The sequence below is a fragment of the Bos javanicus genome, chromosome 7, assembly GCF_032452875.1.
Source record: "Bos javanicus breed banteng chromosome 7, ARS-OSU_banteng_1.0, whole genome shotgun sequence".
In the NCBI taxonomy this organism is placed as follows: Eukaryota; Metazoa; Chordata; class Mammalia; order Artiodactyla; family Bovidae; genus Bos; species Bos javanicus.
In genome coordinates, this window is record NC_083874.1 from 100,942,314 (window position 1) to 100,966,000 (window position 23,687).

At 36.3% G+C, this 23,687-nt stretch overlaps 1 protein-coding gene across 6 annotated transcripts in view; it reads right to left on the minus strand.

Annotated features, from left to right (window-relative positions):
• Positions 1-23,687, minus strand: part of SLCO6A1 (solute carrier organic anion transporter family member 6A1) — a 112,734-nt gene that overhangs the window by 16,724 nt on the left and 72,323 nt on the right. For 3 of the 6 annotated variants that reach the window (XM_061424476.1, XM_061424475.1, XM_061424473.1), the window contains exons 9-10: positions 15,524-15,677; positions 7,332-7,519 (exon numbers count right to left, since the gene is read on the minus strand). In XM_061424476.1, coding sequence (XP_061280460.1) covers positions 7,332-7,519; positions 15,524-15,677 — 342 coding nt within the window. The remainder of the gene's footprint in view (positions 1-7,331; positions 7,520-15,523; positions 15,678-23,687) is intronic. The other 3 variants (XM_061424478.1, XM_061424479.1, XM_061424477.1) reach the window with 2 other exon arrangements.

Below are 23,687 nucleotides of genomic sequence, written 5' to 3' on the forward strand. Positions count from 1 at the left end.
CATAATTCTTCTGAAGCAACTTTGCAGCCTTGTGGGTTTTGCCTTTACAAACACCTGCATTTTATCTCTTTCTTGGAACACATTTCAACTCTTGCTCAAACCAATGTCTTCAGAACTGGAATTCTCAGACCACAAATAAAGCCTTTATTTCTTCGCAGTTCTACTGTGGTGAATTTTTTTCTACATTGTATACAAAATTGGAAGTAATCTACCAACTAACTATTAGAAATTAACATGAAGGCACTCACAGGATACAAGATAAAAGCACAAGAATAAATTGTATGTCCTTCAAATCAGTAATAAACAAGTATATTATATTATACTGCTGCTGCTAAGTCGCTTCAGTCATGTCCAACTCTGTGCGAGCCCATAGACGGCAGCCCACCAGGCTCCGCCGTCCCTGGAATTCTCCAGGCAAGAACACTGGAGTGGGTTGCCATTTCCTTCTCCAATGCATGAAAGTGAAAAGTGAAAGTGAAGTCGCTCAGTCGTGTCGGACTCTTAGCGACTGCATGAAAAACAGTTAGCTAGGAATGCACCAAAGAATTGATGCTTTTGAACTGTGGTGTTGGAGAAGACTCTTGAGAGTCCCTTGGACTGCAAGGAGATCCAACCAGTCCATCCTAAAGGAGATCAGCCCTGGGATTTCTTTGGAAGGAATGATGCTAAAGCTGAAACTCCAGTACTTTGGCCACCTCATGCGAAGAGCTGACTCATTGGAAAAGACTCTGATGCTGGGAGGGATTAGGGGCAGAAGGAGAAGGGGACGACAGAGGATGAGATGGCTGGATGGCATCACCAAATTGATGAACATGGGTTTGGGTGGACTCCGGAAGTTGGCGATGGACAGGGAGGCCTGGTGTGCTGCGGTTCATGGGGTCGCAGAGTCAGACATGACTGAGTGACTGAACTGAACTGAATGGCTAATGAATAAAAGAAAATATGTTCAATAATATTAGTCCTATGAATAAGGAAATTAAGATTACAATGAAATATCAACAGTTACACAACAGTAGACTGCTAGAAGAACTTATGCACTTATGCAAATACTTAAAAAATTTATTAAAATGCTTAACATACTATGATTCATAAATTCTGTTTATACATGGACTCAACAGAAATGTATTCATTTTTTCCAAAAGACAAGTAAAAGCATGTTCATAGAAATAGTAATCATATTAGCCTAAAGTGGGAACAACATTAACTATAGAAAGAATAAATTTTAGTATATTCACACAATGGACTACTATGCTGCTAAGTCACTTCAGTTGTGTCCGACTCTTAGCGACCCCATGGACTGCAGCCCACCAGGCTCCTCCGTCCATGGGATTTTCCAGGCAAGAGTACTGGAGTGGGTCGCCATTGCCTTCTCCCTATAAAACCATACTATACAATATGGTAACTATTACCCACATGTGCCTACTTAAATTTAAGTCAGTTAAAACTAAATACAATTAGAGTTCAGTGCTTCATTCACACTGACCGCATTTCAAATGCACAATAGCACATGTGGCCAGAGGCTATAGTGAACATCGGAGATACAGAACATTTCCATCATTTAAAAAAATCTGGATAGCACTGCAATACAGCAATAAAACTGAATTTCTGCTATATGCAACTATATGAATGACTCATAAGCACGTCATTGAGTAACAAAATGCAGACACAAATAATTATGTGCTGTATCCTCCTGTTTCTGCATAAAGTTCAAAAACAGGACAAATTAACCTATTCATTGCAGAAGTCAAGAGAATGGTAATCTAAGGGATTAAGGATTTAGATAAGAAAGGAGGTGGAGGCAAAGTTTTTGAAATAGTTGAATTATCTGTTTCTTGAGCTGGACTCTGGTTACATAGATGTCTTCACTTTGTAAAAATCTATCAATCTATACTGGTAATTTAGCACAGTCTTCTGAAAATGTATTATGCTTCAATAGAATGTCTGTAAAAATAATATCAATATTTCCTGCACATATCCATATACAAACTGTTTATAACTGTAGGATAGTTTTTTGATGATGAAATAATGAGCTAATGTTTTCTTTCCTTGAGGATTTTTGTTTGGCTAGTTTTCAGGAGATGAATGCTACCGATGAGAAATTTGACTGAAAACATTTTTGAGTTCTCTTTTTTTTTAGATGACAAAAGGACTTTTTCTTCATTTTTAAATCCAATAATTTTACCACAGTATATCTCAATGTTGAGATATTAGATACTCCTTAAGAACTGACAGCAAGGCAAATTATAACCAACCAAGATATAACTGGATAAACTTTGATAAAATGTCTGGTGACTAGCATCAAGTACGTTAAACTTCTTATGTTATACTACTTAGATTGACATAGATTTAACCACTTACATTAGCTGGTATACTTAATTAATTAATTAATACTAGAACTAAGACTAAGTGAACATAAGGGTGAGAAAATGAAATAATAATATCTCTTGTCTCCCCATCTATTAGGCAGCCATCAAGTTTTCCTTCTTTTGATCTTGACCCTGTTCACTTCTCCAATTTTTGTTAGTTGTATGTGTACACTGGATCTCCTTTTCCTTTCTTCTATATTTGTCTCTTCTCACTAATACATTTCTGACTCTTACTTTATATTCTCCATTCTCCCCCTTCTATGCCATATTTTTGTTCTTGTTCAGTAGCTCAGTCGTGTTCAACTCTGCGACCCCATGGACTGCAGCATGCCAGGCCTCCCTGTCCTTTACTGTCTCCTGGAGCTTGCTCAAACTCATGCCCATTGAGTCAGTGATGCCATCCAACCATCTCATCGTCTGTTGTCCCCTTCTCCTCCTGCCTTCAATCTTTCCCAGCATCAGGGTCTTTTCCAATGAGTCAGCTCGGGCATCCTCTGCCTTTTCTAAATCCAGCTTGTATGTCTGGAAGTTCTTGGTTCATGTACTATTGAAGTCTAGCTTGAAGGATTTTGAGAATTACCGTGTTCCATGTGAAATGAGCACAACTGTATCATAGTTGGAATATTCTTTGGCATTGCCTTTCTTTTGGGATTGGAATGAAAACTGACCTTTTCCAGTCCTGTGACCACTGCTCAGTTTTCCAAATTTGATGATATATTGAGTGCAGAACTTCTACAGCATCATCTTTTAAGATTTGAAATAGCTGCAATTCCATCACCTCCACTAGCTTTGTTTGCAGTGATGCTTCCTAAGGCCCACTTGACTTCACACTCCAGGATGTCTGGCTCTGGGTGAGTGACCACACCATCGTGGTTATTTGGGTCATTAAGACCTTTTTTTTTTTTTTTTTTTTTACTGTTCTTCTATGTATTCTTGCCACCTCTTCTTAATATCTTTTGCTTCTAATAGGTCCATATTATTTCTGTCCTTTATTGTGCCCATCTTTGCATGAAATGTTCCCTTGGTATTTCCAATTTTCTTGAAGAGATCTCTAGTTTTTCCCATTCAATTGTTTTCTTATATTTCTCTGCACTATTCACTTAAGAAGGCTTTCTTATCTCTCCTTGCTATTCTCTGGAACTCTTCATTCAGTTAACATATAGTTATGCTTATATTTTTATTGGATTCATGGTAACATTGTTCTCGAGCATTTTCACTGTCTATAGCAAAGTAATGCTTAATAATTTTAATTTATTTTACTATAATTATTTGGTATAGAGGAAGGAATTCTTCCTTTTTTATCCATTTTTACTTAACCATATTAGAATAAGATGCATTTTCTTAAACTAGAGGCAGAAAGTTATGGGAATGGAACATGCAACAGGTTTCCAAGCTTCAAAACTGAAGAGATCTTCTCTGTTTATGTAGAGGACGGGTTTTAATATAATCCCTATGTGCGGTTACACCGTCTCAACTCCTGCACACCTGGCCTGCTTGCAAAGAACTTCTGTTGCCAGCTCTGAGCTTCTGAGATCTCTTCATATTTCTTGCTTTCCAAGGTTATGTATTCATTTATAGAAGGTACATTTTGCTGGCACTTTTTGAGATCTGCTGTCTGGACCTCCCAGGCATTTGCAAAGCTTTTCTCCCATTCTTTCCAAAAATAATCTGCTCTGACTTATCTACCTAGGTCTTACTCCCAGAACTTTCATCTTAAGGTGGACCTCTCACCTTCCAAGAAACAGTAATATATGCTGGAGATATTGAGATCTGTCAATTCCGAGACTCTCTCAACATTTGCTGTATCTTTTTCTGATAACATTTGTGATATCTTTGTGAATCTACAATCTGGTTCCTTGTTCTACTTCAATTTTGGTAATATTTATATGCAATTACAACTCTTTTTTTTGTCTCGTAACTGTACTAAAACAACATTATAAGTGTGCTCATGTGTGTTTGTGTGTGCATACTTATGTGTTTTATTCTTCTTATTGCTTCGTATAGTTATCAGGAGAAGTGAGAAGATTCAGAACCAGACTTCTAGAAAATTACAATCATCTTTCTCATCTCACTGCTGAGAATATTTACTCAGAAGTTTCACATGAACTTTAAATAAGGCATGATCAATACTTTAATCATTATCTTCAATCTGAGCTTCCTCTTCTTGAATTTATCTCAGTTAATGGATTATCATTCATTTAGTTCCCAGACTAGATATCTGGACATCAGTTCAGTTCAGTTTAGTCGCTCAGTCGTGTCTGACTCTTTGCAACCCCATGTATCGCAGCACGCCAGGCCTCCTGGTCCAGTGAACTCCCAACTCCCGGAGTTCACTCAAACTCACGTCCATCGAGTCAGTGATGCCATCCAGCCATCTCATCCTCTGTCGTCCCCTTCTCCTCCTGCCCCCAATCCCTCCCAGCATCAGAGTCTTTTCCAATGAGTCAACTCTTTGCATGAGGTGGCCAAAGTACTGGAGTTTCAGCTTCAGCATCATTCCTTCCAAAGAACACCCAGGGCTGATCTCCTCTAGAATGGACTTGTTGGATCTCCTTGCAGTCCAAGGGACTCTCAAGAGTCTTCTCCAACACCGCATTTCAAAAGCATCAATTCTTTGGTGATCAGCCTTCTTCACAGCCCAACTCTCACATCCATACATGACCACTGGAAAAACCATAGCCTTGACTAGACGAACCTTTGTTGACAAAGTAATGTCTCTGCTTTTCAATATGTTATCTAGGTTGGTCACAACTTTCCTTCCAAGGAGTAAGTGTCTTATAATTTCATGGCTGCAGTCACCATCTGCAGTGATTTTGGAGCCCAGAAAAATAAAGTCTGACATTGTTTCCCCATCTATTTCCCATGAAGTGATGAGACCAGATGCCATGATCTTCGTTTTCTGAATGTTGAGCTTTAAGCCAACTTTTTCACTCTCCTCTTTCACTTTCATCAAGAGGCTTTTGAGTTCCTCTTCACTTTCTGCCATAAGGGTGGTGTCATCTGCATATCTGAGGTTATTGATATTTCTCTCGGCAATTTTGATTTCAGCTTGTGCTTCCTCCAACCCAGCATTCCTCATGATGTACTCTGCATATAAGTTAAATAAGCAGGGTGACAATATAGAGCCTTGACAATAATATATCCTTTTCCTATTTGGAACCAGTCTGTTGTTCCATGTCCAGTTCTAACTGTTGCTTCTTGACCTGCATATAGGTTTCTCAAGATGCAGGTCAGATGGTCTGGTATTCCCATCTCTTTCAGAATTTTCCACAGTTTATTGTGATCCACACAGCCAAAGGCTTTGGCATAGTCAATAAAGCAGAAATAGATATTTTTCTGGAACTCTCTTGCTTTTTCCATGATCCAGCGGATATTGGCAATTTGATCTCTGGTTCTTCTGCCTTTTCTAAATCCAGCTTGAACATCTGGAAGTTCACAGTTCACTTATTGCTAAAGCCTGGCTTGGAGAATTTTGAGCATTACTTTACTAGCAGTAATGTAGTACTACATTTTCCCACATTTTATACCAGGAACATCAAATTAATAACCTTGCCCTTTTATCCAAGCTAAATATTTCTCAATTATGATCTATTCTTTCTCTCTTTCAGTAGAGATAAATTCTAAAATGGTTTCCTAAGTTCTTTTCTTTGTTTCCAGTTTTCCACCATCAGCTCCAGCACCCAGACTATCTTCAAAGTAATCTATCTAAAACACATATTTGATAACTTTTACTTCTGAAGTCTGCTGTCTTTAATGGCTTTCTGGTGTACACAGAATAACATCATTCATGTTAACATGGCAGAGAAAGCCTTCCACGACCAGGCCCTTATCAAGCTCAAATCTCCCTGTCCAATTCACAATCATGGTACTCTTGCAACTAACTCCTTGCCAATATAGTTCACACACTTTTGCCTCTACATTCCCTACTCATTTTTCCTGTTGAGAACTGTCCCCCGTTTGCTTGCATTATGAGAGATCACTTATCTTTATGACTCAGTTCAAGTGCCACATTGTCTTAAGCATTTTCAAATCATCCTAGATAAAAATGACCATTTTTTCTCCTTTGTTCCCAGGTCACCCTGTACAAGCTTTAATCAAGGCATTCTAAGTGCTCACTGCACTCCTTTTTATGTGTTTTTCTCCTCCTATTAAACTCTAAGCAACATAAAGACAGGTCCATACAAGGTCCTTGTAGTTTCAGTCCCAGATACAGGTGAATAAACGAAAAGCCCATCTCATTTTACAGATATGTTCAAGTTTTGTCACCCATCTAAACTGCAAGTTCACCAAAGACAGAGACCATATATGCCCAATTTAGATCTTTCATTGGCATATATTTATTCATGTTTTCTAGTCTATTTTTCTAGCAGACAACAAATTGCTTCTCACAACCTAAGGATTTATGCTAGCCTTTTGAAAAAAATAATTTGAAAATAATGACCAATTATTCTGTTACTATGATAAAAATATCAAATGTACTTCATATATTCAGGAGGAACAAATGAATAACCAATGTTTGTTTACTTTAGAATAATAATCAACTTATATATTAAAATTCCAAAATTCTAGAAGCTATTTTATGTTCCCTTATTGATGACACTGGTGTTTTCTCATAGTCAAACTGGCTAATATAGAAGTAAGTAGGCAATAAACATCTATAACCGATGAATGAACATTGAAATAATGTGTTAAAATTAAGATTTTTCCTATATCTATGAAATTTCCAGGTGCGTAAAATTAATGTTTAGTTTTAAATTAAACTAAATCTGTTTTATACATACCTTCTGCAAATAAATTAGAGGATTAAGCACATACAAGAATTTTGAAAATATAACAATTTTCCCCTTGAGCAGTTGCTACCTTGAAAAAAAAGCTTAAATTATTTACTGCAATATTCTAAAAGCTTCCTAAAATTGTCTTTCACATGTATTAAATGAATAATGATTATGAATAACATATACACACCGAAGGATGGTCAGGATGCTTGGTACACCAGCAAAAGCAGAAAATACAATTGTAGCAAAGATAAAAGCAATGAACAAAGGTAATTTATAACACTTTGGATCACATGTCCCTTTTGTAGCATCAATAAAATCACCTTGATCATCTGAGGTTGTTAATCCTTCTTTAATGCAAGAACAATTGTAGTATGTCTATAAAAATGAAGATAGGAAACAATCTTTAGAAATATAATCATAAGGTAAAAGCTCTTATAGTCATAAAATAAAAATTAAATCATTAACTGTAGGGAGACTAGGCAGTTTTATTAGTAAATATTTTTTGCTGTGTTGCTGATATTTGTTGTTTTAGTCACTAAGTTATGTCCAACTCTTTTGTGACCCCATGGTCTGTAGCCTGCCAGGCTCTTCTGTCCATAGGATTTCCCAGGCAAGAATACTGGAGTGGGTTGCCATTTCCTCCTCCAGGGGATATTCCTGACCCAGGGATTGAACCCGCATCTCCTGCATTGCAAACAGATTCTTTACTGCTGAGCCACCAGGAAAGCCCAATTAGTAAATATGCTTACATTAGATCGTATGTTGTTAATTTATAAATTCAGGACTAATGATAAATAATATCAAGGCATTTTACCTAACAAAGAATTGTGTACATGAGAATATACAATTATAGTTACTTAGGAAATATTCCATTAATTTAAGAAATTTCACTAAAAATATTTATATTTAATTATACAATAACTGAGAGAGATATGGGTTGAGAATGAATAAGGAAAATATAATGAACAAAATGGAATTTTAGATGGGATTTGAAATATGGAGAATTACTCAATTACGGACAGTTTTAGAACTGTGCTGAAAAGATAAGACTTTACTCTGTATGTGATGATGACAGGGCTGTTATCTATTAGGCAGAGGAGGCAAAGTGTGCCTAGGGCCCACAATACTTTCAGGACCAAAATAGAGGTTTTAATTTTACTGTCTTTTAAAATCAGAGAAAAAATAAATGTCATAATAAAGGAATATATTATAATGTATCAAGCCTGGATCATATTTGTCTTTACACCATTGCAGTTGAACATTAAATCAAATTCTCTCTCTCTTTCTTTGTTTTAAGTGAAAGAAGAGGTTTACAAAGACAAAAGTGCCTAAAGTCAATGTAAGTCATAATGTAGTCCCTAATGAGAACCAATAAAACCTTCAGGTTGTTATTTTAGTACTGGTAATTCAAGAAAGATGAATAGGTGACATTTTCTAAGAAGAGCTAAACAGAGCTGGAGATACAAAAACTAGTAAGCAATTTGCTAATATATTGAGAAGATTCTAAATTAAATAATTTTGTTGTTCAGTCGCTAAGTCATGTCCAGCTTTTTGTGACTCTATGTACTGCAGCACACCAGGCTTCCCTGGGGAAATAAAGATGACTTGAACCTCAGTGATTCAGAAGATGATGGTACAAAAGTCATATCAGTTGTTTAGGGAAGCTGCTAAGTGGTTGCTGGATATGTTAAACAAAAATAGAAATATCCAAAGAGTAAATCATTCTTTCCGTCGTATTTTTTTTATAATGCCCTTGTACCAAACATCATTTTAGGTATTATTAAAACAGAGTAAACATACAACAGAAATCCCTGCCCTCGTGTAGAAAATTTACTTGCATAATATAAGTGATTTTTTTATATAAAAAGAACCTTTAATGGAGCACACAGTGATGAATACTACGGAGAAAAAAAATAAAGGAAGGAAAAATCAGAGAGATGATAAGGATGAGTTTTGCACAGTCAGGTAATGCCACAAAGATACAGTGATATTTAAGCAGAGGTTTGAAGAGGTAAAGAAGTGAGCCATTGTGGCTATCTGAAAGAAGTATATTCCAGGTAGGAAAAACAAAATAGAAATTAAAAAGCCTTGGGACTTGAGCTTGCTTGACAAGTTCAAAGAAAACAAGGTGGAAAATTTGGTTGAATCAGAGTGGACATAAAGAAAACTAAGAGAAAACAAGATCAGAGTAATGAGGAAAGGATTTATACAGAAATTGGTAGGTAATTGCAAGAGCAGTTTAGAACTTTGGTTTATATTCTTAGCAATATGAAACCATTAGAGGGGTATATGTATAAGTGATATATTTAAAAAGACTACTTTAGCAGCTATATTGATACTACTGAACTGTGAAAGCAGAGAAAAGTTAAAAGGCTATTGAAATAAGATGCAAGTCAGTGGTGATTGGGGCCCAGGTATCAAAGAAAATGATGAAGATAATCAGATCCAGCATGTATTTTAAAAGTAGATTTGAAGGGTCCTAGGGTAGGAATGCTTACCAGAAGGAGAAAGTCATATGGAGAAGGCCTCCCTGAAAAAAACTAAGATTTGCAGGAAAGGGCGGTCAGTCCAAGGCACAGAGAGGGAACCAAGAAAATAAACACAATGGCTTTACTTTCTCCTACCCCATCTTTCTGATTTTCTACTAGGACTTCTTACTAGCATATAGTCCAGTCAGAAGCTAGAGGGCAAAGGAACTCTCATCCTATAGTCCAGTCTTCTGGAACAATGAGTAGGGTAGAGAAGGTGCAAAGTAGAGATCTAGTGTAACAAACAATTGCAGACCATGGAACCTAAGCTGACCAACAGGAAGAGTGAAAATATGAAGAAAGTTTAGTGAACAGATGATAGAATTACAAGATATTAGGCTCTGTGGAGTTATAACCAAAGAGATATAACCAAAACGGCAAAAGTTAAATTAAAAATGAAACATTAAAAAATATTCAATCCAAATAATAAAAGAGGAAGACAGATCTAACTCTACAATATCAATAATTACAATAATTGTCAGTTGTCTAAAAATGCCAATTGAAAGACAGACATTAACAGAAATGTGGAATAAAGCAAAAGCATATTATCCATGGGCTATGGGAGACACTTTAAACTGTTGGAAAATAAAATGATAGAAATAAGATGCACCATGAAAACAGCAAGAAAATCTACAGTGACTATTTAATACACAAAACATACTTCAAGAAAAAGAGTATTATCAGAGTTGGAAAGGAACATTTTGTAAAGATAAAAGAAACAATTCATCAAGAAGCTGTGACAATTATTAATGTTACGCACACAGTGAGAGAGTCTGAAAATTCATGAAGCCAAAATAGAGAAATAGATGATGGTATAATTATGTTGATATATTTTTATATATAATGTTTAGGATTTCATATATCATTACAAAGTATGCAAAATGATAAGAATAATTGGCTTAAAACTAGAAGAACAAACATAAGTAGGCTACTACAAATAGTAGACCTGAAAACAAGAACTTTAAAACAGTTATAATTAATATTTTCCAGAAAATAGAATGTAAATAGATAAAATATCTTAAGGAATGTACAGTTTCTCCAGGGGTTTGGATTCTGCAAAAACACAGTGTTAGAACTGAAAAATACAATGAGTAAACTTACCACCTCAGTTAATGGGTTTGACAGCACAGCAGACATTGCAAAACACAGAAATAGCAACTGGAAGACAGGCCAATAGAAAATATCTAAACAGATAAAAGGAGATAGAAAATAGAAAAAAAAAAAAAAAAAAAAGGATGGGACGCAGTAGAAAAGTCTATTTGTAGTCTAGTGTTAGGCAGAATTCTAAAATGGCACCTATGAATCCCACCCCTCTATTTTATAAACCTGCATAATTACTAGGTTGATGGAAACTGGTGAATTTTAATCCTCTTACTAAGTTTATGTTACATGGCATTGCTAAGAGGTGGTAAACCTCACCCAATCAGATAGTGTATATAAGCAACTGGGCCTTTCCCGAACTCAGAGATTCAGAGCATGTGTCATAAGTGAGATTCCTTTGCTGGCTTTGAAGATGGAAGGAGTCATGTAGCAAAGAAGGGGGGTGGCCTCTGAGACCTAAAATCGGCCCTTAGCAGACAGCTAACAAGTAAAAGGAGGCTTCATTTTTTACAGTCCAAAGGAACTAAATTTGGCCCATAATCTGAATGAGCTCGGAAGTAGGTTTTTCCCCCCAGAGCCTCCAGAAAGGAATATATTTCAGCCAATACCCTGATTTCAATCTGTGAGACTCTGAGCAGAGGACTGAGTGATGCCATATCTGGACTTCTGATCCTGTCAGCTAATAAATGAGTATTATTTAAAGACACTAAGGCTGTAATAATGTGTTACACAGCGATATTAAGCTAATATACAGTGCTTCCCCCTCCAATAAAAGAGGAAAAAATGAGGGAGAAACAATTACCAAGAATTTTCCAACTGATAGACTATAAATCCAAAAACTAAAGACATTCTGTGAAACTCTAGCAAAATAATTATAATGAAAACCGCATCCAAGCACATCAAAGTAAAATTCTTGAAAATCAAAAATAAAGAGAAAATTTTAAAAGCAGCTAAGCAGCCAGAGACATAAAGACGACATAATGGCATCTTCCAAATGGAGGGGCGGGGCAGGATGTGGGGACAGCTCATTGCCAATATAGGATTCCATACCAAATGAAAACAGTTTTTCTTTTCAGAAATGAAAGGTAAAATATAGTTCTTCAGGAAGAAAGAAAATAACCTCATATGAAAATGCAAGGAAATGGGCAAACTGACTGTACAAAACAGCAACAAAAAGGGTGTGGTGTGTGCTGTGTCTGACTCTTTGTGGCCCCATGGACTGTAGCCCGCCAGGCTCCTCTGTCTATGGAGGGGGTGGCCATTTCCTGCTCCAGGGGATCTTCCCAACCCAGGGATCCAACCCAGGTCTCGTGCACTGCAGGCAGATTCTTAACCATCTGAGTCACCAGGGAAGCCCATAATTTACATAATTTATCAAAATTACATATGTCTGCAAGAATACTGAATATGTCACCCAAGAATACTGCAGTGGGTCGCCTATCCCTTCTCCAGGGGATTTTCCCAACCCTTTGATGTGGGGTTTCCTGCATTGCAGGTGACTTCTTCACCAGCTGAGCCACCAGGGAAGCCCAACAAAAAGGATATGTGTCCTTAAAAGTATATGGGGAAATAAAATATATATGACAAAAATAACACAAAGGAGGCAAATCAGTAAATGAAATTAAAATATTCTAGGGGTGTTTCAACTGGAAGAGACCCTAAGCCTGGCTTCTTATAATCCTTAACACTTTGGACAATACGGACTTCCCTTCTCTATAAATAATTAGAATGAGGCTCCTGTTGAATGAGAACAGTCTCTAGAAGAAGCCCCCTGAAACTGCTGTTATTTGTTGTTTATGATGAAAGCCGTATCAGCTGCTGAAAAGAATTGCTGCTAAGCTGCTAAGTCACGTCAGTCGTGTTCGACTCTGTGCGACTCCACAGACCGCAGCCCACCAGGCTCCCCCGTCCCTGGGATTCTCCAGGCAAGAACACTGGAGTGGGTTGCCATTTCCTTCTCCAGTGCATGAAAATGAAAAGTGAAAGTGAAGTTGCTCAGTCATGTCGGACTCTTAGCGACCCCATGGACTGCAGCCCACCAGGCTCCTCCATCCATGGGATTTTCCAGGCAAGAGTACTGGAGTGGGGTGCCATTGCCTTCTCTGACATGCTATGCTATGCTATGCTAAGTTGCTTCAGTCGTGTCTGACTCTGTGCGGCCCCATAGACGGCAGCCCACCAGGCTCCGTCATCCCTGGGATTCTCCAGGCAAGAACACTGGAGTGGGTTGCCATTTCCTTCTCCAGTGCATGAAAGTGAAAACTCAAAGTGAAGTCGCTTAGTCGTGTCCGACTCTTAGCAACCCCATGGACTACAGCCTTCCAGGCTCCTCCGTCCATGGGAGTTTCCAGGCAAGAGTACTGGAGTGGGTCGCCAGTGCCTTCTCCGGCTGAAAAGAACTAGTCCCAGTGAAAAGATCATGAAGAAAAGCTAGAGATTTCTCTCATATCTATGTAAGGATAGTTGAAGGTCTTTGATAGCATGGAAAATAGCAATACATGTGGGTCTCAAAGAGACAAAACACTTGGAATATTATCAACATGAATAGCAGACATCTGTTTTCAGTTTTGGTAAAGCTGTGAATCTCTACAGAAAATTAGAAATCTTCAGAGATGTAGTGTTTCCTACCACTCCTCTTGTAAATTTTTGCATAAATCTAACTGAAGGGCACTCAATTCTAACACATTTGACCCTGATCATACTTTGAATATGAACATTTAATCAGAATTATTTCAAAGTTGACATATTTCCATTGAAAAAAAAATTTCCAGAAGGAATTCCACTAACACAATTTAGACACAATAGTTTTTTATATATATTTAAAGTTTTTTAAATACTTCTCTTATTTAATTTTCATTTTGTTAAAATTATGTTTATTGGTATCAGTTCTTTCCCACTTGAAGTTAATGTATGTTTTATCCATTAATTGGCTTCATCTGTATCAAATGGTACTAATCATAACATCTGCTATGGTCAGTTTTCCTTTAGAGACTTTATTGCGTTTCAAAGCTAATTGTCTTGGGTAATTTGTAACATCTAATTTTTGGTCATGGAGAAGGCAATGGCACCCCACTCCAGTACTTTTGCCTGGAAAATCCCATGCATGGAGGAGCCTGGTAGGCTGCAGTCCATGGGGTCGCTAAGAGTCGGACACGACTGAGCGACTTCACTTTCACTTTTCACTTTCATGTATTGGAGAAGGAAATGGCAACCCACTCCAGTGTTCTTGCCTGGAGAATCCCAGGGACGGGGGAGCCTGGTGGGCTGCCGTCTATGGGGTTGCACAGAGTCGGACACGACTGAAGCAACTTAGCAGCAGCAGCAGCAGCAGTAACGGCAGCAATTTTTGGTCAAATATATTTCATTCTTTTAATTTTTATTCAGGATCAAATGTTATCACAGAGCACCAGCCTGGGCTCCCTGTATTATGTGGCAGCTTCCCACCAGCTATCTATTTTACAGATGATAGTGTATATATGTCAATACCAATGAGATAAATAAAAATGTTATCACACAGTTTGAGTCACTATTTTGTGAATTACTTCATTATTCCTTAAGAATTACTTATTCCTTAGACAAATTAAATATAAAGATTTTTATGAAATAGAAACAAATCCCTAAAAGGGATTCCCCAGAAAAAGAAAGAGGGGTTAGAGCATTTCAGTGAGTGGACTTTTGGGCTCTTGAATATCCCATGGGATCAAAACACCAAAGTCAAACAGTTCTGCTTTATACTGTGGTTACAATATGAACACTTAAAAAATCATTTTTTTAAAATAAGATTTTCCATAAGTTAATAAATTGTTGAAGATGGGTAACATATAGGAGTTCATTATGCTTTTCTACTATATTTAAAGTTTTCTATAGTAACCTATTTTGAATGATTTAAAATATTTTAAATATATTTTAAAATATATAAATCATTTAAAATATGTAATAGTTTTTAGAAAATATAATATTTATAAATAACCATCTTAAATTTTAAAAATTTAAAGAATCATTTTAAACATTTAAGAAAAAAATTTTTAAGGGTATATAATCTTTTCAATATAAATATTCAATAAAAACTGAAGATACATTGTTAAATCATAGGCCAGAAAAAATACAACAATGAGGAACTAAAGTTGGTCAGGTATGTTATTATCTTGTAATAAAATTATCTGTTTGTGACAGCAAAAAAGAATATTGTGGTGTAGATACGAATAAATAAAGTACTAGTAAAGTACTTTATTGCCTACTTGGGAAGATGGTATAATATCCATATGTGAGGAAAAATGCTCTTTGTTTTTCTCTTCCCCTCACAAAGACTAGCCAGAGAGAGAGGAGAGAGAACCATTGAATAAAATGATGGATCCCAAAGTCGTTCCTGGGCTTCCCTGGTGACTCAGATGGTGAAGAATCTGCCTACAATACAGGAGACCCGGGTCCCATCTCTGGGCTGGGAAGATCCCCAGGGGAAGGGAATCTTGAGTATTCTTGTCTGGAGAATCCTATGGACAGAGGAGCCTGGCAGGCTACAGTCCATGGTGTCACAGAGTCGGATTCCATTGAGTAACTAACACTTTCACTTCACTTACGGTTCTCCATAAGTCCTATGAATTGTGACCAATAAATCCACAATTTAAGAAAAATTTAAGAAAAGAGAAAATAAGGAGAAAAAAAGGATTTTATAGAGAGCAAGAGTAAAATGTAAACATCTATAAGATGCACTTCTTAATGGAGAGAGAGAAGCATAATAGAAGATAATAACCTTGCTAGCCTTTAATGTTTTAGACTGTGTACAACCTGCAAAGCAAGGAGAAAAATATCCAATATCATTTCTTCCACATGTAGCAGAATAAAATGCAGATGAGCATTTACAATGGGAATTGCAAGGAGCTGTCAGGTTTCCCAACTGCCCTATTCTGTAAAAAAAAGAGATTGAATGTAATTATAATACTAGTGTATTATACATATTAACACACACATCGAGATATCAATGAGACCAATAAAATATGATTCTTAATTTTAACAGATTTAGGAATAACTTATATACAATAAACTGTACATATACAAGGTATAGAATTTGCATACACTTGTGAAATCATCACTGCAATCATGTTAAAGAACACGACCATCACCCGCAACGGTTCCCTCATGCTCCTTTGTATTAATAGTTCCTCCACCCCATGGCATCTGCTGATCTACTTTCTGACACTATTCATTACTTTCAATTTCAAAGCATTTTATGAAATGGAATCATACAGTATGTGCCCTCTTTTTGTCTGACTTCTTTCATGAAGTTGGTCTTTACATGGTCTTTGTATGGTCATATGTTTCCATGTCTCTTGAGTAACATCAAGGACTAGAATTTTTGTATCATATGGTAGGTGTTCATTTAACTTTTTAAGAAACTGTCAATTAGTTTTCCAAAGTGATTGTGTTATTTCATAATCTCAGAAAGAGTGTATAAGATTTCAACTGTTTCCTATATTTCTTGCCAACACTTGGAAGAGTCTTTTTCATTTTAGACATTCTAACAAAGATATAGTTTGAGAGTCCCTTGGACTGCCGGGAGATCCAACCAGTCCACTCTGAAGAAAATCAGTTCTGAATATTCACTGTAAGGACTGATGCTGAAGCTGAAACTCTACTTTGGGCACCTGATGCGAAGAACTGATTCAATTGAAAAGACCCTGATGCTGGGAAAGATTGAAGGCAGGAGGAGAAGGGGACAACAGAGGATGAGATGGTTTGATGGCATCACTGACTCAATGGACATGGGTTTGGGTGAACCCAGGGAGTTTGTGATGGACAGGGAGGCCTGCCGTGCCGCAGTCTATGGGGTCACAAAGAGTCAGACACAAATGAGTAACGGAGCTGAACTGAATATGAGTTTCCCTAATGACTGATGCTAGACATCTTTCCATGCACTTATTTTCCATCTATATTTATTATTTGGTTAAATATCTGTTCAAATCTTCTCCCCATTTTTGTGGCTTTCTTATTAAGCATTGAGAGTTGTTAATATTAGCAAGAAATCTAGTTCTTTGTTAAACATATGATTTTCAAATATCTCCTCATAGTCTATGGTCTGTCTCTGCATTACTTTAATGGACTCTTTCAAAGAGCATGTGTTTTTAATTTTAATTAAGTCCAATTTATCAATATATTTCTTTGCGGATCACATATCTTGTGTCATATCTAAGAAATCTTTGCTGAACACAAGTTCACGTAAATTTTTTCTCATATCCTTGGAATTGTATATTTTACGTCTACAATCCATTTTAAATTATTGGCATTGTATAATATACAGATCAAAGTTTATTTGTTTAAATATAGATATCTAAGTGTTCCATAAACTGCATATGCACTCTATCATAAATCAATTATGTATATATGTATTTGTGTACTTTTGGACTTTATTCTGTTCCACTGACTTACTTGTCTATATTACACCAATACTACTTTCTTGATTATTGTGGCCTTATAATAAGTCTTGATATCAAATAGTGTTAGTCCTCCATCTTTGTTCTTTAGAATTGTTTGTTTGTGGTTTTTCTAGGTCCTTTGCATAACTATATGAATTTGAATGTCATCTTTCCAATATCTAAAGAAGGAAGCTCACTAGGATTTTGGTTGCGAGTACATTGAATACCCACATTAATTTTTGTATTAACATCTGAATATTAACATCTTAAAGATATTGAGTCTTTTAATCCACCAACATTGGATATCTCTTCATGTTAAAATTTAGGTCTTTAATTTCTCTCAGCATGTTTTACAGTAATCATTGTATAGAGTTTTTACATCTTCTATCATATTTATCTTTAAAATTTTCTTTTAAAATACTATTGCTAATGGTATTGTTGTTTAATATCAATTTCAAATTGTTTGTAGGTAGTGTATAAAATACCAAAGATTTTTGAATACTGATCTTTTCTTCTACAGAATTTTTTCTTGCTTAATAGTATTGTTAACGTTATTTTTTAAGCTTTTCTAGTTTTATTGAGATATAATTTACACTTTATAAACTTAAGGTGCATAGCACAATTATTAGACTTACATATGCCATGAAATGATTACCACAATAAGTTTAGTGAGCATCCATCATCAATATAAAATTAAGTAAAGAAAAAAAATGTCCCTGTAATGAGAACTCTTAGAATTTACTCTAACAACTTTCATCTATAACATGTAGCTGTACCCTACTCCAGTACTCTTGCCTGGAAAATCCCATAGACGGAGGAGCCTGGCCGGCTGCAATCCATGGGGTCGCTAAGAGTCAGACACGACTGAGCGACTTCACTTTCACTTTTCACTTTCATGCATTGGAGAAGGAAATGGCAACCCACTCCAGTGTTCTTGCCTGGAGAATCCCAGGGACGGGGGAGCCTGGTGGGCTGCCGTCTATGGGGTCGCAGAAAGTCGGACACGACTGAAGTGACTCAGCAGCAGCAGTGTCTATTACATCCCTAGTACTTATATATAAATGATAGTTTGTACATTTCCACTGCCTTCCTTCAGTTTCTGCTTAAAACCCTGCCTTAGTAACAAATTTGATATATTTTTCTGAGTTGTTAGTTGAGTGGTTGGTTGGTTTTTGAAGCATAATTGGCCTACGACACTGTTAGTTCCTATTACACAGCATGGTGATGTGGTTTCCTATGCATTTCAAACTTTCCATCACACTAAGTCTAGTTACAACACATCAGCACACACAGATATTACACAGTTACTGACTATAATGCCCACACTGCACATTTCATATCCGTGACTCACTTATTTTGCAACTACAAGTTTGTACCTCCTAACTCCCTCACCTATTTAATTCCTGCCCTCAACTCCCTTCTCTCTGGCAAGCAGTTGTTTGCTCTCTGTATCTATACCACTTTGTTTCTGTTGTGTGATGTTTGTTCATTCGTTTTTAAAGATTCCACACATAAGTGAAATCATACAATATTTGCCTTTGAACATATTTAACTTATATTTAAATACCCTCTATTTCCATCTTTGTTGTTACAAATGGCAAGATTTCATCATTATTTATGACTAATATTCCACTGCATGTGTGTTGCATCTTTTTTTATACATTCATCTATTCATAGGCACTTGGGTTGTTTCTATACCTTGGCTATTGTGAATAATGCTGTCATAATTACTGAGGTGCATACATCTTTTCTAATTAGTGCTTTTCTTCTCTTCACCTAAATACCCAGGAGTAGAAACTAAACTTGTACGTATGCTTTGTATATATTGGATATAAATCCCTTATCAGATATATCCTTTGCAAATACCTTCTCCCATTCAGTAGACAGCCTTTTACCGTTTGCTGGTGCTTTCTTTTACTGAACAAAAGATTTTTAGTTTGATGTAGTCCCATTTGTTTATTTTTTTATTTGTTTTCTTTGCCTGAGGAGACATCCAAAACTATCACTAAGACTGAAGTCAAAGAGTGTACTGCCTGTTTTCTTCCAGTACTTTTGTGATCTCAGGCCTTACATTTAAGTCTTTAATCCATCTTGAACTTATTTTTGTTTATGGTATGAGAGAGTAGACCAGTTTGATTCTTTTGCATGTAGCTGCCCAGTTTTCCCAACACCATTTGTTGAAGAAGCTGTCTTTTCCCCGTTGTATATACCTTCATTGTTGGAGCTTAATTGTCCATATAAGATTGCTTTTATTTCCACTGATTTATGTGTCTGGTTTTTGCCTGTGCTATACGTTTTGATGACTGTAGCTCTGTAGTATAGTTTGAAATCAAGGGAGCATGATTTCTTCTTTCATGAGATTATTTTGGCTGCTTAGGGTCTTTTGTTTCCTTACAAATTTTAGCATTAGTTGTTCTAGTTCTCTGAAAAATGTCATTGATATTTTTAGGGATTGCACTGAATCTGAAGTTCTCATTGCGTAGTATGGTCATTTTAACAATATTAATTATTTCACCCATTCAGTTCAGTTCAGTTCAGTCGCTCAGTCATGTCCGACTCTTTGTGACCCCATGAATCGCAGCACGCCAGGCCTCCCTGTCCATCACCAACTCCCGGAGTTCACTGAGACTCACGTTAACATGGTCTATCTTTCCCTCTGTGTATCATCTTCTATTTCATTCATCATTGTCCATTATAGTCTTCTGAGTACAAGTTCTTTACCTTCCTAGATTTACTTCTAGGTATTCTGTTCTTGTAATGCATTTAAAATGGAATCGTTTTCTTTTCCTTTTAATTTTTAAAAATGTATTTGTTTTTGGCTGTGCTGGATCTTCATTGCTGTGAAGTTGCGGTGAGTGTGGGTTACTCTTCACTGCAATGTGCAGGCTTCTCATCTCAGTGGCTTCTCTTCTTGCAGAGCACAGTCTCTGAGGCACACAGGCTTCAGCAGCTGTGGCCTCAGTAACTGCGGCTTGTGGACTCTCAGTGCACAGGCTCAGTAGTTGTGTCACAGCTTAACTGCCTCACAGCATGTGGGATTTTCCCAGACCAGGGATCAAACCGGTGTCCCCTGTATTGCAAGGTGGATTCTTAACTACTGGACCACCTGGGAAGCTGGAGATTGTTTTCTAAATTTCTGATAGAAATTAGTTAGTGTATAGAAATGCAACAGATTTCTGTGTATTAAATTTATACCCTACAACATTACCAAATTCACTGATGAGCTCTAGTAGTTTTTATATCCTGTTTTGAATCCTTTCCAGCCACTCTATATATTTTCATTAGAGTATTTAGAACATTTACATTTAAAGAAATTATTACTAGCATGTACTTTACCATCATTTTGTTCACTTTGGGGGGTTTGTTTCTGTGGGTCTTTTTTGTTCCTTTCTCTTCTTTCGCTCTCGTCCCTTATGATTTTGACTCTTTTTCGTGTTATGTTTGGATTCCTTTCTTGTGTGTGTGTCTGTGTAACTAAGAGATTTTTGATTTGCAGTTACCATAAAGTAGGTACCCACAGACAGAGACACATGTATCATTATTTTGTTATTTATCTCAAGTTCAAACACATTTTAATAACCCTGCATTTTTGCTCCACCCATGTTTCCTGTTTTTTACCTAGATTACATCTTTTTGTGTACCCCTTAACTATTTATTGCAGATATAATTTGATTAGTTTTGTCTTTTAGTCTTTCTACTGACTTACATGTGGTTGATTTACTGTCTTCCCTTCAGATTGCCGTCACCAGTGAGTTTTTTCCTTTTCTAATTTTCGTGTTTCTAGTAATGGCCTCTCCTTTTTCAGTTAGAGAAGTCCTTTTAATATTTCTTAAAAAGCTAGTTTGGTGGTGCTGAACTCTTTTAGCTTTTGCTTATCTAACTTTTTATCTCTCCATCACATCTGAATAAAAGCCCTGTTTGGTATAGTATTAGGTTTTTTCCCTTTCATCACTTTAAATACATTAAGCCACTCCCTTCTGGCCTACAGAGTTTCTGTTGAAAAGTCAATTGATAGCCTCATGGGAGTTAATAATACTACTTTTAATATTGATTTCTACAGTTGTAGGTAGCATATATAAATGACATAGATTCTTGTAGATTTATTAGTATCTTACAAACTTGCTAAGCTCATTTTATTACAGTGTTTTTTTGGATTTTCTACATAGGCAATGGTGTTGACAACAGAGTTTTGCTTCTCATACCTTTTATTTTTTTCTTACATTATTGCAGTGGTTAGAAGCTTTATTTGGATTTTAAAATTGTCTTCTACTTGAATTTTTATCATACGGATTACTGGTATAATAACTGTGTTAACATTCTTCTCTGATAAGCTTAACATATACATCAGTTATGGGTCTGTCATTTTGCTAATCATTATGGGTTGTATTTTTCTGCTGATTTGAATTTCTTTTAATTTTTCAAGGGTATTTAGGTCTTGTAAATTTCACCATTTTGGAAACTAGATATTTTTGTATTTTTATAAATAAGCTTTGTTCTGGAATGTAGCTAATTTATAGGTAAATGCTTTTTGCCTTTTTGAGCTCTTGCTTCCAAGATTTGTTAGAGCCAAAGTAGTGCTCAGTTTAGAGCTAATTATTACCCGTTACTGAGGCAAGATCCTTCTGTATTCTATACGCTCTGTGATTTTGGAGGTTTCCCAGTCTAACTGGTCAGAACAGGCACTAACCCCAACAGTGTGTGTGTGGTGGGTTCTGCTTGCTTTAATTTTCCTTTGTAGCCTTAGACTCAGGTACTTTACTCACATATATGCTAGTTAGTGCTCTGCTTCATACTTCATCCTCTGTAGATACGCTGTGTCTTCTCGTATACTATCCTCTGAACTCTAGCTGCACTGATTTTTTCTGGACTCTCAGCTTAATTGCTTCAACTCAAGGAGTTTGACAGAATCTGTATGGTTCCCCCTTCCTGTATCATGACCTCAAAACCCTCTTAAGGCAGTAAGCTGGAGGAATTATAAGGCTCACCTTAAATTTTTCCTACCTCTCATGTATCACTGTCTTTCACTGACCGAGTCCTCTGTCATGTAAACCACTGTCTCAATTTTTGTCAAAATTTTGGTTGGCTTTTGTAGTAGGGGAAATGTGTTATTCCATCTTGGCTGAAAGTGGAAATCCAGAACAATTGCTAAATATAAATTTATAAGGAAATAAAAGGATCTTAATTTACATTATTGTCATTTGAAAAAGTAGCTATGTTTAAAATCATTTTTAAGACTATCATTTTTTTATTTATAAACTATGTATTTGAACCAATATAGGCAGCATGAACTGATTCTTGGTAAAGTGCATGAATTTATTGAGAGAATGTCAAAGAGCTCATAGAAATATGTAAGAAGCCTCAAAAAGTAGATTCTAAAAACCATCGTGAACCCTAAAAAGGCAAGCAAAAGTACATTATAGGACTAATCTTCTTAGCGAGATGTCCCCCGTGCCTCCACCCCCGGGATCTGATGCACTGCAGTATCCAGTTTTACACTGGCTGCTGCAGGTAATCTCTGGCTGATCATGGGCTTTTTTCTTACTTTCTCAAAAATCAAAATCTTGAGGGAGCAGTCCAATCAGATGAGCCTAACTCATACACCTGCTCATGAGAAGACTAGTTTGTATCTCCTTTTGGTTGATTTAAAGGGCTTCCCAGATAGCTCAATTGGTAAAGAATCTGCCTGCAATGCAGGAGAGCCCGGTTTGATTCCTGTGTCGGGAAGATCCACTGAAGAAGGGATAGATGAGTCAAGGCCCTGACTCACATGTACACTGAATAAGCCCCAAACAGGAGAGAGGATGAATATTAGGCACCAGGAAGGTATAGTTTTTGTATAAATTTGTAATATATATTGTTGCATTTAACTTGCTAATGTTTTGTTGATGCTACTGCATCTAAGTTTATGAGAGATATAGTTCTGTGTGATCCTTTTTTTTTTTTTACTATCTTTGGCTTTGCTATCAGAACAATACCAGCCTCATCAATCAAGTTAGGAAGTATTCCTTCCTTTTATACTTTCTAGAAGATACTGTGTAGAATCACTGTTAATTCCTTAAATATTTGGTAGAATTCTCCAGTGAAATCATCTGGGCCAGCATATGTTTTAGGGGTACTTTGTAAACGGTGGATTCACTTTGCTTAATAGTTCCTTCTATAACTATTCAAATTATCTACTTCATTTTGGGTGAGTTTTTTTTTCTGTTTTCGAGAATTAGTCCATATTACCTGTCAAATTTATATGCATGGAGTTACTTTTGGTAGGCCTTTATTCTTTAAATATCTATGAAGATAGATATTGCCTATTTTATTCCTCATAACAGTAAACTGTATGTTTTCTGCTTTTTTTCTTTGTTAATCTTGATAGTGATGTGTCAATTTTATTGATCTTTAAAAGAATAAGGTGTTTTTTTTTTTGTTTGATTGATTTCTACTTGTATTATTATTTGCTTTCTTCTGATTCTTTTGAGTTTATTTTGCTCTTAAGTTCATGGGTAGGACCTT